We start from the raw sequence: 15,140 nt of genomic DNA, 5'->3' as shown, positions 1-15,140 counted from the left end.
TGTGTGGTACAGCTTCTACTACTTCAAGAACGTGCATGCCAGTACTCCTTTAAAAGTGGCTACATAATTGTTCAAGCCTAACCTTCTAGCAGACAGTGCCTGCATAACAGAACATTTTCAAGGAAAAGCTAGAACCTTTAGAGACGTTGTGACTGCTCTGCAGCCTACACTTCTTTTAACTTTTACCCAACTTTAACCACAGGTCTGTTATATTCAGAACCATCTAGTTTTCAGTAAAATACCAGACTATCTGATCATGGTCACATGCACACAGTTCCTCAAACGAAACATTGCTGCTAGTCCAAAATATGATTTCAAGTGGCACATACGCCTTGACACTAAACCTGCAATCTAGTTCGTATTTGACAAAACAACACTAAAACAGATCTAAGGTCTAAGGGTCTAAGTAACATATGCATGTGACCCCTGCGTGCTTGGGTGGTTTTCTTCTGTTTAGGTCAAATAAAGATGTCCATCAACTTGCTATCCTGCTACTGCACGCCAGAATTCACTGGGAAACTTGAAAGCCACTGGGCTTCTTACTGTTGAATAATGGGCGTGCTAGCACCAGACACTGCTGTTGGAAGAAAAATTAAAAATGGCTCACAACTAGGATGCAAACACCAATATTCCCTAGCACACATTTGTTGCTAGCAAACAGAAAAAGAGAGAGAAAAAACCACTGCATTCCTCACCAGTTGTGAGGAGGTTGCTAAGCAAAACAAACACAGAGCTGGCAGAAAAATAATGACCGACCCATAACTTTAAGCTGCGACCCAACAATAACCAAATAGGCAATCTTGTCTGTAAACCTGTCACCATTTAGTGCAGCAATTAAAACAACTTGTAATTCTCTATGCTTCAGAACAATTGAAAATGACTTAGCTACAGAGTAATATATACAGCATCCACTTTTGTAAGATATTTTTTAAGGTGCTTAAAAACGGCCAGGATATATTTTTTTCTTGCAAATGTGTGATTTGCTGTTCATTAAAATACACTCGTAGACAAACATATGACCTTTAGCAGCAATGTGCCAAGTTGTGTACCTCTAGGTCAATGCAGCTACTTATTGCTGCTAATATGGTATTACTGCATACATACAACATTAAGTGATTGATTGCCGACCCCAGAATGCCATTCCATTTTACCTTAAAAAGGACCTTGAAGAAAGAAAGGGGAGGGGTTCATTTCATGTACTGCTGCTAGCAGCCACTACTCTGATACATGCACACGCATAGCAATAATGAAGTAATGTTCAGGGGTCACTGCATTAAAACTTGTTAATTCAAATTCCACACGGAAGTTCATGAAGTACCGAAAAAAGCTTATTATTTCGAAATTTCGGATAATTCAAAGTAGCTGCCGCAGTACGTCTAACAATGTACTGAAAGCAATATGTAACGCATCGCACTAATTCAAACTGAAATCTGCACCGCCACCGATGATTTGAACTCTGCACTATCGTGGATGGGGAGAGTACTGTGCGCGGGAGCACATTGGCTATGCTGGCGTTGCCGCACAGGCCGCACAGCTTTGCTCTTTCCACCTGCGACCCTCTCTTTAGGCCTGACTGGAGAGAGACGCATTTGTGTCTAGGCAGGCATGGCCAACGCCTCCATTGCAGGTCGCTTCTCTTCCTCTCTCAAGACCTTCAAGATAAAAACATACGGCACTGCATGTTTTTTTTTTTTCTTTTTCATGTTACCTCTTGGAGGCTATGCTCTTTTTATACGAGGTGTTATGCCGAGAAGCGGCACCGGGTATAGTCAAGCATGGTGGCCGTGACGTTTATCAGCACTCGCAGTACCAAAAAGCATAGCCTTTGAGATTTGCGACTGTTACTCAAAGGAAAGCATCGTTGGGATACGTGTTTGGATGCCACCTATACGTATAGTGGAACTCAGCAGCGTGCAGCCAGTGCAGCTGCGAAAGTACAACGGAAACAAACGTCGCAGCAGGTTGTGGTGCATTTCGCAAGCACATTTTAGAGTGCAGCTCTTGTTCCTGTGGCGAGCGTCGATGGTGCAAAAGTACGTTTATAGTCCCAACATTTTCAGCGCACGTAGCTTGCGGCCAGTCGTGCTATGGCGCTTGCGCCAACGGCTTGCACTGAGTGAGCGAGGAAAGCAGGGCGGAAGCACGCCCTCTCCTGTTGCATGCGAGGCATGAAGGTGAGCCGGGGGGGGGGGGGGGGGGGAGCACAGGGACGTTTTTCTCTGGCGGCTGCTGCTTTCGGCACGGCTGTGTGGGTGCTGTATCTTGAAAGTGACCTGCAACTTGGCCAAAGTGTGTGCCTGCGCTGGCCTCATCTTCAAAGCAATCTGCGATGCTTGCAGAGTGCGTGTAGTGCCGGTAGCTTCGTATGCGATATGCTTTCTACATTTCATTTGCATTGAAGCAAGTGAAGTATGAAGGTCAATTCACTCACTGCTGCTGTCGCGATTCCTCCCTCCAAGGTTTTTGAGCAAATTTCCGCGGTCATTGAGTGAGATGTATTCATGTTTACCTGTGCGCATGTGACACAGTGCTTGTTAATTTAGTAAGCAAGCGAATGTTTACAAGTTTATATAGCCGATAATACTACTATCCTTCACATAGCTATCTACAATTTTGCTATCGCAACCGATGTGTCGCCTTTCGGGCGAAACTGTGACATTATTTTTCTTCGCGCCATGCTGTTTACGAGTTTATACAGCCAATCAAACTACAATCTTTCGTATAGCTATCGCAATCGATGTTTCGCCTTTTGGGCAAAACTACGACATTATTTTCCTCTGTGCCATGCATTGTGGGTTGGCGTAGTCAGAGCGATGAACGCGCAGATGGAGCAAGAGCCATCTCGATGCTGGGCACGTCGGACCGCGTTGGCTGCGTCCGGTTACGCTGGCTGCACCAGTGCTTCGAACTATAGACGTTCACGCCAACATGACATAGCGTGTGTGCGCACGTGCTCACGCTCTGTAGGACTATATATGCTCCTTAACTGAGCAATCTTTTTCTCTGACTTTCATTAGCTCGAATTTTGTATAATTCAAATTTTTGTACCATCCGCGCGGAATTTGAATTAACGAGCTTTTAGTGTATGAAATACAGTAATTTCACAGGATTAACAAATTTAAAAGAAAAGTGGCAAATTTAGAAGTGGTGTAATTATAAGCACTTAACAAAACTTTCACTATTTACAAAGAAAATTGGCAGCCATCGTCATCCTCACTAAGAGCGCAAGCAATTACACCACTTCATTTTCGAGCACACAAAAGCAGCGCAGGAAATTTTCTCTGCCTCTCTTCAAAACTAAACACGCACGCTTCCTTCAGTGCCACCGTAACTCATGCCATGATGTATAGTGATGGCCAACTACCTCTGGTACTGCACACTTGGCAAGTGTTCCAAAATGCTCCTTCCTCTGCTTACCTAACTACACGTAGTGTCTACATCACCTACCATGCGCCACCAACTGCATTATGCCGAGCATTCTATTCTCGCACTCACTAATTCCCTCTGTCTCCCTTCATAGCACCACTCCTCCCTTTTCTTTACAGGCTCTATGAGCGATTCTTACTGAAAGCCTCAGTGGCAACTGCCACTTTTGCCAACTCGATACCAACTACATGCCAACTTTTGCCAATTCCAACTCGATGTTAGCATTAAAAATGCCACCAAACATGCTCACTAACTGCCGACGCCTGTGCTAAACCGACACAATGTTTGTGGCCAGTGCTGGCGACACTTAGCTCAAATCAATCACCTATCATCTAGGGATACAATAGGGCTGATTAGTGGTGATCATGTGCACTAGCTCAGACTTGATGCTTGCGCTAGGTGCACCATTATGACAGACGTGTGTGTGTATACTGCCCACACTACTTAAAAGCTAAAATGCTCTCAACTTGTATAATTCAAACAGCTTGTGTTTGAATGAATCACTTTAATACTTCAGCTGCAGGCACGCATTATGAAGAACTGCTGCTGACAAACTGCGAATTCTCAGAGGTCCAGTCACATTGGTTCCACCATGTGTAAAAAGTGCGTAACAGCACTACTCATTTTCCGCTCAATGCTTTTGACCCACGATTCAGTCATATGACTTTAACCACTTGTGAGCTGCTTGACACCACCAGCGTGACATACAGCTTGGCCATAAAAGCTACCCATCAGCTGATGCATTCCAGAGTGCGGTTGAACGCATCGGCGATGAAAGATTTAAGCTAGAGTTAAAAAGTTCCTTTCTTTGCCCAGAGATGTTTATGCAAGGTGGAGGGAAAACGGCAGATAAAATTAATAAAATTTGAATTAACAAGTTTTCATTCTGTGAAATTGGCTATTGACAAAACAATGCAGTCAAACCTAAGGAACACATGTGCTGCCAAAAAGGTAAAGAAATGTTGGTGCTGAACATGTCCTTGTGAAGGAAATGGTGTATACATAGCGAAAAACCTGTTGGCAACTGTACAATGCTACTAGTAATCTACAAACTTGTTCTTAGGGGCACAAACAAGAGATCTACGAGTCCTCATTATCGAGAATACAAAGCGCAGCAAGTGCAAAGGAAATGTCGAGACAGGACAAATGCTCCACTGCGCTATGTATTCTGAATAACGATGAATTACCAACATGCCCAAACCCATTCCCTTCTGATCTGTGAGTCACCAAAATAGGAACTGTCACGAGCACTGTGGTTGCCAATTTCCAGCCACAAAAACAAATAACAAAAACAGGGCAAGCAGCTATTTATCTCTTCTAACATGTCGTCTACAGGGTTATCAGAGGACCTTGGAAAGCCCTTGCCCTCAATTCTGGCTGGCAAGATCTGATGGAAACATAAGAAAAGTGTAAAACAACAATATACAGTCGAGAGAAAAAGTCTAAAGATCATGGCATCAGCAAAAAAAATTAATTTCTTCTAGCACAGCCGTGCAACGTGAAATCGTTTTAATGCATGACATTGGTCAAACAGGTGCACATAGGCAGTACCACTTTATTTTAGCCTTTATGCCTAAGCTGTGAAGAAAAAATAATTTTAGCATGACCTCTAGTCCCCAAACTTTTGCCCTCGTCTGTACATGTGCAAGCAAAAGAATGTCCACACATGATTGCTCTTTTTACAAATATGTGCATTTAAAATAAAAGCACAACAATGTGGCCAACATGTAACCGTGCACTTAGCCAGCCTTGTGTATGACTAAGATACAAATACATTTTGATATTTTCGTCTTTTTCTATTTCATACTGCACATGAAAGGTTAGGGATATATGTGCAAGAATCAATATCATACCAATGATGAACCTAAACTTGCTTATTAAAATGTCACAAGCACAAATAGCAGGCTTTTATTTTCCCAGTTTTTCTGTTAATTAATCCAAAGTACTAATGCCCAAGATCCCAGAAGTAGAATCAGTGGCCTTATAAATTTAACATGTGGCATGTAAGTTTTCATTATCTTGGAATAATTACTCAGTACCCATCTTTTTGACGCAGCTTTAGTTAGTCCATAAAATTGGGAAGTCATATTGTACACTGTTTAGGTGAGAAAATGAAATGTAACAAAAGCCAGTTATGCCAAGAGAAAATCGACAAGGGAAATAAAACTAACTTTCCGTGGTCAATGGCGTAGCTATATGTAGTTCTTGTGGCTCACTGGGCATGCTTAAAAACATGCTAATGCTATATGGTTGGCCATATTGTTAGCAATCCAGTTAACAGCAGTGGCTCAACTTCAAGTTCGATCATTTGTTCTGATGTTCTGCACAACACGTAACTCTACCAAAGCACACAAAGCATACTTGCCATTACTAATCCTACAAATATATAATTAGTAAATCCCTAAAGAAAAATACTAGAAGCAGGGGATGAACTTATCACAATTAAGCTGTAGACAGAACAAGCATATGAAATTACCAGCAGTTAAAATGTGAAGTACGTACGTAGTAACAACAGTAAGGTCAGAGGGCAAGAAAGCAACAGATGAACTTGAAGTTAGCAATCCCAGGGATGGAACTAACCAAGCTAAGCCAATTTCTGCGGAGAAGGTTCTTAAAAGGGACGCTAAAGACAAATATAAATTTAAGCAGCATTAGTAAACCATGTTTCAAGAATGACAGAAAGCTCACTTTTACTGTCAAAAGAAGCTTGATAATGCACAAAACTCATAATAACGAAAGCCATGTGGCAACAAACCATTAAGTTCCTGCATCGGATTAGCATAATGCCATTAATTTTGACAGCAGTTACTACTGTTAACTACTATATTGCATTCCAAATGTACCAAAAACTCAGCCTAGGAAGTTTGGAGAACTTTCTCTATGGTAAAATGGTCCATATAAGAAAAAACACTGAAGTTTGCAATGTTGCACTGAGAATGCAGTTTCATGAAATTAAGAAAGGGGAGTTTGGCCCTCATTTTCTCTGTTAGTAATCCCACTTTCCAGCAAATGAGTAAAAATATATAATTTTAAAAGAATGCTTTATCAGTCTAAACTGATATAGCACTGCTCCCTAGTATTCCTCTAAATATCTCAATCTCTAGCAGGTGGCATCATTGAATATAAAACTTCAGATTTCCGTGTGTTAAACTAATACAGTGGAAGCTGAATAATTCAAACTTACTGTATTCTAATTCATGGGCAATACAAATGAACTCTTGCATTTGATAAGTTGCATTCATTTGAATGGAAGAAAAGCCTAAGAAATGTAACAAATTCACAGCGGCATGGGGTCACCGTTTGGTCACGGCAGTTATTCCCCCTGTGCGGCTGTCGAGAGCGTTCTTGCAGTGCAAATGCGACATCTTTGCCAGAAATCAACGGAGAGGAAAAATTCTCATTTGTTTCGATATGCACTTTGTGGCACCATCTCTCTCCCTCTTGAGAAAGTTTCAAAGGAGCGCAACTCCCTGGTGAATCATCGGTGGGTCATGGTGCACAGAAATCAAGACTTCAAAAAGTGCTGCTGCAGTGAACTGCTCAAGATGCACAATGGTGAAGTTGAACGAAGGTGCCCCATGCGTCAGATTTTTTACAAAAACCTGGGACGTAGAAAGAGTTATGTGGGGTTGGAGAGAGCAAGACAGAGAGAAAGTAGGGGGAATGTGGAAATATCGTGAATACAAGAGGATATGGGGGATGGGAAAGATGTGTGGGGGAAAAGAATGTGGTGCGCAGGGTTGTGAAAAAGGGAAGAGAGCGGAAAGATGGTGATGAGCTGCTGACTGTACATTCCATCATGCAAACCATGTACAGCCAGGTGACTTTCACTAATGCACATAGTGTGTCATGGCTCTGGATCCCCCTGAATTCCACTTATGCAGATCGCTGCTTTATTAAAACAAATTCTAGGTCTCTGTGGTGTTTGAATTAATTTGGTTCCACTGTAATAAGAAGCATAATGTGAAATTGTAGAGGATAAATAGGTCTACTGAGGACAAAAAGACTGCATATTGCAATTAAATTAATTAAATTATGGGGTTTAACATGCCAAAACCACTTTCTGATTGAGACACGCCGTAGTGGAGGACTCCGGAAATTTTGACCACCTGGGGTTCTTTAACGTGCACCTAAATCTAAGTACATGGATGCGAAATGCAACCACGGTGGCCGACCTCGTGCTCAGCAGCCTAACACCATAGCCACTGAGCAACCACGGCGGGTGGCACATATTGCAATTAAGGCGATGCACATTCCACATTTGAGGATGATGTAATGTGCCTCTGCTAGGCAACCAGGCTTCAATGCACGATGGTGCTATTCCATAAGAAAACTGATGGCATTTAATATCATAAAGCAACACATCGGTTGCGTGATGACACAGTTTTATGACTACTATTAACAAATAGCTTACACTCACACGACTCGGATATAAAGTTCAAATGAATGCCTCCTCCTCCACGCGCTACGTATATGATGTCACTTTAGTCTGTGAAGCAACAGTTAAAGTACCAATTACAACTTCTCACAAGTTTGGTACAGTCAAGTCACACATGTCATTTTCTTAGAAACTCCTTCCTGTCTCATAAAATTTTTTTTTTTTCTTCAGGCAAGCCGATTCACGATGATGTGCTTACATGCAGTGTAAACATGCGAGAAAGAAAAGACAACACACAGATGAAGCCCAGATGGAACAAGGGCTAGCATGTGCCTGTCCAGTTTGCACTGTATACTACATCTATCAGTTCCAGTGCCTGTTGCTTTTCTGCCAGAAAAAAATGAGTCGCATTCCACTGTGCTTGTTATGCCTACTACGTCTTGTCAAGTGTGAGAAGGATTTCTGGTGGGGCACCTGCATAGCCACGTTACGGGTTGGTCTCCGGTCCTTGAGCGAAGTCATCCCTTTGACGCCCCTCTTCTCTGGCTCCCCTGCCTTGACCGAGTGGCTGTCATTCTCCAGCTTGAAGCGCACCTCTGAGACACTCTTTTCTGCTGCCGAGGACAATGATGACACTGGTAAGCAAGGCATAAAAAAACAATCACTGCGACTTTTTTTCTTTTGTTAATATACTTGTTCCTTGGTATAGGGAAATGGATATAACAAATTATAGGATATAGCAAAGTAAATTTTTATCTCCGATATTAGAGAGTAATACAGTTAAACCTCGATATAACAAAGTTGGTAAAATCTAAAATTTGCTTCGTTATACCAAAATTTCATATTGAAATTTGACCTTTTATGCAAATAAGTACACTCGCCGTTAAATTTTTCTTACATGGAAAGGGGCTGCACAATTTTTTGGATTATCGGCCAATGGAAAAAGTAAGTCTCAATAAGAAAACAATTCATTTTGATAAAATCGGGAGTCGGCGATGAATGATACAGTTTCATGCCACGTATGTCAATGGTATCTTCACATCAGCAGTATAAATTAAGCGAAACCAGCCACACTTTCGCATGCACTACGCCCCACGGCTGCTGGCATCACCCGCACTGGGATGAAGCTATCACGAAAAGCGCCGGCAGCAAGGAGCAAATGCTTCACCTGCCTCTCACTCTAATGGGTCACTGAAACTCGAGATTACACAACATCCAATACTAAACGAGCAGGAAGACAGCTTACATGGTGCCACGCCGTCTTGGCATACCCACTCTTTGCACACGTGGCAGATTACCTCTAAAGCAAGGTACACAGCTGCGTACGCACTCAGCCATGCTTGCAGCTATGCACCAAGGTTCATATAAGAAGGTCTCGAAGCTTGGAACGAAAAGCGTGCGAAAACCTATTGCTAGAGATATCAGTTAGCAGTGTGTGACTGAAGCGCAACTAGGTGAGGGGGGTTAAACACTGAAAAAAAGAAAGTTTGGAAATATTTAAAATCATACTACTGTCATATGAGTAAATATTCTGTTTTAAATATTCTTGCTACACTAAAACAATATGTGTTGATTTTTTTATTTCACAATTTATTAGTTCGTTCTTGGTGACCCCTACCAACCAGTCATTCTGGCGCAAGACTTGGCACGACTGTGCAAACCAGCTATTAGACTTAGTACTGCATATGTAGCGTACGCAACCGCGTTGCGAACGTAAGATCGCTACATTCTGCAAAGTGCACAAGTGCAGAACGCAACACGAATGGTGCGTGATGCGTACGCGGCCGCTGCGTATGCACGCATCTGATTCTTGCGTGCGTATGCAGGGAGCCTTGCGTGCTGCACTCGTGGTTCTTGTTTGTTCGGGAGAGCGCGAGACAAAAGAGTTTCCCAAAATGGCAGCATCAAAGGCGACCAGCGGAAGGCTGTACTTTTCAATGGCCTACGACTTGGCTTTGCTGCGTGAAGTGAACGCGCAGAAGCCATTCCCGGAACTTGCACGGTGGGAATGCATAGCAAAAATAGAAAATTTGTTTTTGAGAAAGCGTTCAGTGTGTGCTGTTTGCGCGAAAGGCTCGACCTGCTTTTGGTGCAGTTCATCGCAAATGACCGTGCCAGCTTCAGAAAGTAAGTACTCGTTTTTTATTTTTCTCGATATGATTCGTGTATTTCATCCGTATTAAAAGTAGAGTCTCTTAAAGGCCTAAATATAGTTTGACGAAGCGGGAACGCGCCAACACGTTACATCGCGTTAGCGAGATCAACAGAGCCTAGTGCGACTGGCGGACGCAGCCAATGCGCTCCGACGTGCCCGGCATCTAACGCTCGCCCACTTACGTACGTAGGCATTTCGCAGTACTAAAAGCCCCAACGTGACATGCGTTCCTACGTTCCACAAATCACTTGTGTGCTGCGTACGTATCGTCATGACGCAATACTAAAACTGTCTATTATGTCGTGTGAAATGGCGTTGCTCACTTGAACACAGTGGTTTTGTCCGAGTTTTTTTTATTTCCTTGAATATTTGTTCAAAGTGCACTGTGCGCTTCACTTCAAATTTTGCGTGACCTAGCGCATGGCATTCAATGGCGAAATGTGTGAGTGCAGGTCTTTTGTTATCGCGCAAGTTCACGCTGCGGCACTTGACACGCTCTGTCTTGTCGTGACAATAAATGCGGAAAGCTCCGTGAAGAAGCGTCGCACTATGTTCGTTCACCCTCCGTAACACCGGCTCTGAGCGTCCGACAAGTGGCAAAATTAGTAAGTCGAATGTTTTTTAACTGATAATGTGCGGCAACGTTGTCTTGTCTGATAACTGTTGGATATGAAACATGGTGTTGTATGGAATTGCGACTGATTCTGCCAAAAAAGCATGTTTTGTTTGGTCAATTATATTGATTGCACTAATCCAGATGAATAAAAGTGAAGCTGCTTTTGAAACCTCTGTGGCACTGTCATTTATTTCCATCCTATTTGCACACCTTCCTAAGGAACCTACAGGAGCAATAGACATCAAAAACATCCTAATTATGTTCACATTAAGACATACGCCCCTCCTATAGTTTAATGACACGCTGGCACTTCAGCTGAGATGAGTTGCAAGCTTGCCTCAGCCTCAAAAGAAAAATAACTTCTGGCGTAGCGGTTGAAATGGCGGACGCTAAAGAAATTCAAACATTCGCACCAAGCACCATAAGAGTTTAACGTCACTGCCATTTCTGGTTGTGACGTCTCTTCTAATTTTTTATTTTTTGCTTGCTGTTAGTTGTACCCCCCATATGTAGATGGCTACGGTTGCAACGAGCCGCCATTTCCTTGACATGCGAGCTTCTATGGAAGCTTGGTTATCAGTTTACGTATACCTTGTATACACAGAAACGGCAGAGATGCGAGCCAGAAATCCAGCCGTGCGCCAACTTACCTTTGCCACCCCCTTCCCCTCTCGCGCATTTCATCCCGTTACCACGAGCTAGCTCCCCTCCCCCTCTTTCCCTTTGCTCATGCGGGAAGGCGGCGCTTGTAACGCCACCATCTTTCTTGTCTCACCCTCGCAGACTTTCACTCGCAGCTAAAGTACACAGTGCATAGGGCGTGATAGGATCATATCGCACTTGGATTTTATACAGAACATGATGAGGCTCCACTTTGGCGGTCGCTATCGTCACGCGGCGCATTGTTAGAAGTGCGTTTGCAAGCAGCCGATTTATTTTAGTCGTTTGACCATATGCGTCCACGTAAGTTGCTATTTATTACCTTGGAATTCCTTTGCCATAGCAGTGAAATTTGGTTATATTGAAATCGCATAGAAACACACTTCCCTATATTGAGGTTCTAAATACATGGTGTTCTATAGACAAGAGGTTATGAAAAGTTAAATACTTTCTTATATCAATAATTTCGTTATATCGAAGTTTATTGAATCAAGGTTTACGTTTTATGTTTGTAATGAATATGGGATACAACGAAGGTATTTACCACCAGATGCGACTTCATTAAGACGAGGTTGTACAGCACAAATAGAGTATGCAGGCTATAGAAAGCCTTTAAAGAAATAGGATAAGAAATGGTCGCATTAACATGCCCTTGCACCACGATTGAAGTGATGCAAGTGAACTGCTGGTTAATGCTTAGCTGAACCTATGTAGGCAAAGAGGCCAGTGCCCCTCCCCACCATCTTCCTCCGCCTGGCTGCTGATTGTGTTCACTCGTTTAACTGCATCCTGGCACTCCAATAGCATGTAACATGCCGTGGCTGTCGGCGTTAAAGAATGGCACTGCTATAACAACTGCAAAGAGGTGTCACGGGTGGCAAGCGATATGTGAGCACCGTCGAGGCATCACTTTGGTGGCTCAAAAAGGGGCCTCTTAAAAATTGCGAGAAGGCTGCCGCGGCAGCCTGTCAGCTTGAGAAATCCAGAAGAAATGCTGAGGAGAGATCGCCACAAGCATCTCACCACGTACTTGTCACTGGCTTGCACGAAAAAAGCCTATGTCTGTCAGCTATGCATGCTTTACGCGAAGCTTGCCAACATCTTTCTCCAAGGCATCCAAGCGCTCCACGTAGTGTCGCGGAAGCTTCCTCGCAAAAACTAAGCCCCGGAGGACGTGAATCATGCCAGGCTTCCTGTGAGGACAACGTTGAGGCACCCCGCCCTACCGGGTAATCGCTGCCGTCGTCGCCATCGTTATCTGATGCAAGTATGTTCGCGACGATCGCCTCATCAGTTAGAAGCACTTAGTTTCCAAATCCATAGTTGTGCACTTTCTTTTCACCGGCAAAGGCGTGCATTGCCGATGATCAACAGGCGGATCAGCCATGTTCCGTTTCGGTGGCGAGTCAATCTAAGTTGAGAAACCGCGTGGCCAGAAACTACTTCGACAAAACCAACAAAAACGAATGCGAGCGATTAAGCTGTTTGCAGAACTGCACTGAATGAGGAGCCAGCGAGCAACATGCGAGCAATCTGCTCGCAGCATAGTTGGCACAGTCCATTTGTGTTTCAGAGGGTGGGGTGGCATGGAGCTATGGGCGCAGCCCATTCATGTTCGGAGGGGTCGAAGGGCGACGGGAGAGAGCCGCGCAGAGATGACTAGAAAATGAGCGCGTGGTGGCTGTTGAAACAGCGGCCCATCGTGCAGCGGCTCGAATTTCTCATTTTGTTTATTTTTTTCTTTTCAAGGATTTCGCATTTCACTACTTTTCGGGTCGGACACCCAGCAGCCAGACTTCATTGCTATAACCGATAATGCAGCGTCGGGGCACTGTAGTAAGCGGGTTATTTCACCATGGAAAACATCCAAAAGTCGACGGTGCAGTAGCTTCTCATTGTTATAACCGATACATTGTTAAAACCGGTATTGTTATAAGTGGGTTCAACTGTATTTTAAAGACTGAATCTGACTAGCATTAGAAGTCAAGCAGAAAAAATAACACAGGATAGCGAGGCACATGTGAAACCCAATGCTCCATTTTTGTTACTGGTACTGCCCTGCACCTATTAAAATCCCACCTGCCAGAAGCAATTACTGATTGCTCAGTAATGCTGCAACCATAAGGAATCTATTTAAGCCTTAATTTTTCCACGGACGTTGGCCTACTTCAGAGCATCTATATTACAGTGCATAATGTGCCTGTGCTGTGATCGTAGCAAGGAAGCAATCCACACAGTTGCATTGAGAGTGTTCTTGGATTATTAGTCAACTGTTGAGAGTTTTTTTTTAAAGAAATAATTTCAGTACTGCATCCTATTTAGCTACTAAGAAACTACAGGAGTAAAACACCACAGTAACTTCACAGAGACTGCATAATGCATTGAATAGTGATATGAGCACTTTGTTGTAGATGCAATTCAGCATGCTTTCCACTTACCAGGCCTTCTGGAGTCTCCCTCAGGTTCAATGGACAGCTGCTGTATTTGTTGCATCACCTGGTTGCGCATGGCTTCTGTGTAGTGGTTTGCTATGTACCGTGCTGGTGTCTCCGCTGTCAGTGCAATCACGTTTTTGCTGCAGTGCGTAGACAGATGTTGAATAGTGGCTCATATTTAGGCTACCATTTTTCATCGTTCAGCATGCAATAGCATTATCCACAGTAGACATTCAAAATTGATAAACAATGAGAAAATGCACACTCACAAAAGATTGCATAAATACCATTTAAATAAAAAAAAAGTCAATGACAACACTTTTCATAACCTTGAGTCAGCCTAATAGTTGCTGCTCCGAATTGTGGAATCAGCACTGTCCATTGACTGGGGAGGTTTGTTTACCACATTCAAAAAGCGTTGTAGGGTCCTTTTAAATTAAAGATAAAAAAAATTGCCACAAGGGACATCCCTGAGAATATACTGCAAACAAAATCTACCAGTAGTGGCCCTGTGCGCACCAGTCTTTCTGACATCCTAGCACAGGTGCTAACACTCACCCATTCATGACCACTTGGCTTAGCATCTCTGCAAGGTCAAGAAGCCTGCTTGCTCTCAAGTCACCAATTTCACCTTTGTTCAGCTTTGGGGCATTTTCAAAGCAGAGGTTGCTGAAAAACAAATACAATGAATTTGGTTACTATGTAAATTGAACCACCAATTAAGCACAACCTAGTTCATTTTCTACAAATATGATCCTCTTTTAACATGCGGCTCTAAAGTAAAGTAGTAAAGACAAATGTGATACAATTAATTAATGGCATACATACACATTCTAGTTCTTCACACTCTGATGCAGTTTTTTTTTCTTTGCGATTCATGTCACTGCAAATAAATCTGGCTAATTTGCAATGCTTGGATATAATGAGCTTCAAGGGACCCCAAAATTGCTCTGTAGATAAAGAATCTGATATACAAAATATGCAATAACACCCTGTTATTCTCATTCTCTGCAATTTGTGATGGATCACAGTGTCACAATCATCACACCAAGGACCTGCAAGCAGTAAAGTTTTGAGTGGTGGAATAGTGTGCAGTGCAAGTCCAATCATGTTGCCACCCACACATACTGGTATTCTGAATGCAAACAATGTTGCAGCACAATGTGCAGTGGCAGTGTGTAGCACACTGAGGGTCACTCACAGTGTGCATAAACACCATCATCAGAAGGACCATTTTATCCACAGAAAAGGCACCTCAAGTATTCATGCAGTCATTTGAAGCAAGCCAATGAGGCCTTTTTTTTTACCTAAGCACCCATATTGTGTGCAGCGTCACTTTGGTTACAGCTAGGGGGGAGGGAGTAGGAGACGTAGTTATGCCTAATGTTTGAAAATCAACAGCCACAACTTGTACAGTTCTGGAATCCTGTAGCTTGTGGATCTTCCCTTTCTTTACCTTGGTTTCATTTT

The 15,140-nt window shown here is 43.1% G+C and overlaps 1 protein-coding gene across 4 annotated transcripts in view; it reads right to left on the bottom strand.

Moving 5' to 3' along the window:
• The window catches only part of LOC135918210 (nonsense-mediated mRNA decay factor SMG7-like), a 140,890-nt gene that overhangs the window by 60,617 nt on the left and 65,133 nt on the right, over window positions 1–15,140 (bottom strand). For 2 of the 4 annotated variants that reach the window (XM_065451900.1, XM_065451903.1), the window contains exons 14-16: window positions 14,229–14,339; window positions 13,674–13,810; window positions 8,279–8,439 (exon numbers count right to left, since the gene is read on the bottom strand). In XM_065451900.1, the coding sequence (XP_065307972.1) occupies window positions 8,279–8,439; window positions 13,674–13,810; window positions 14,229–14,339 (409 nt within the window). The remainder of the gene's footprint in view (window positions 1–8,278; window positions 8,440–13,673; window positions 13,811–14,228; window positions 14,340–15,140) is intronic. The other 2 variants (XM_065451901.1, XM_065451902.1) reach the window with 2 other exon arrangements.

This window comes from Dermacentor albipictus, chromosome 1 (assembly GCF_038994185.2).
Source record: "Dermacentor albipictus isolate Rhodes 1998 colony chromosome 1, USDA_Dalb.pri_finalv2, whole genome shotgun sequence".
Classification (NCBI taxonomy): Eukaryota; Metazoa; Arthropoda; class Arachnida; order Ixodida; family Ixodidae; genus Dermacentor; species Dermacentor albipictus.
The sequence above is the reverse complement of the archived record's forward strand: the minus strand, read 5'-3'. Positions and strand labels throughout refer to the sequence as shown.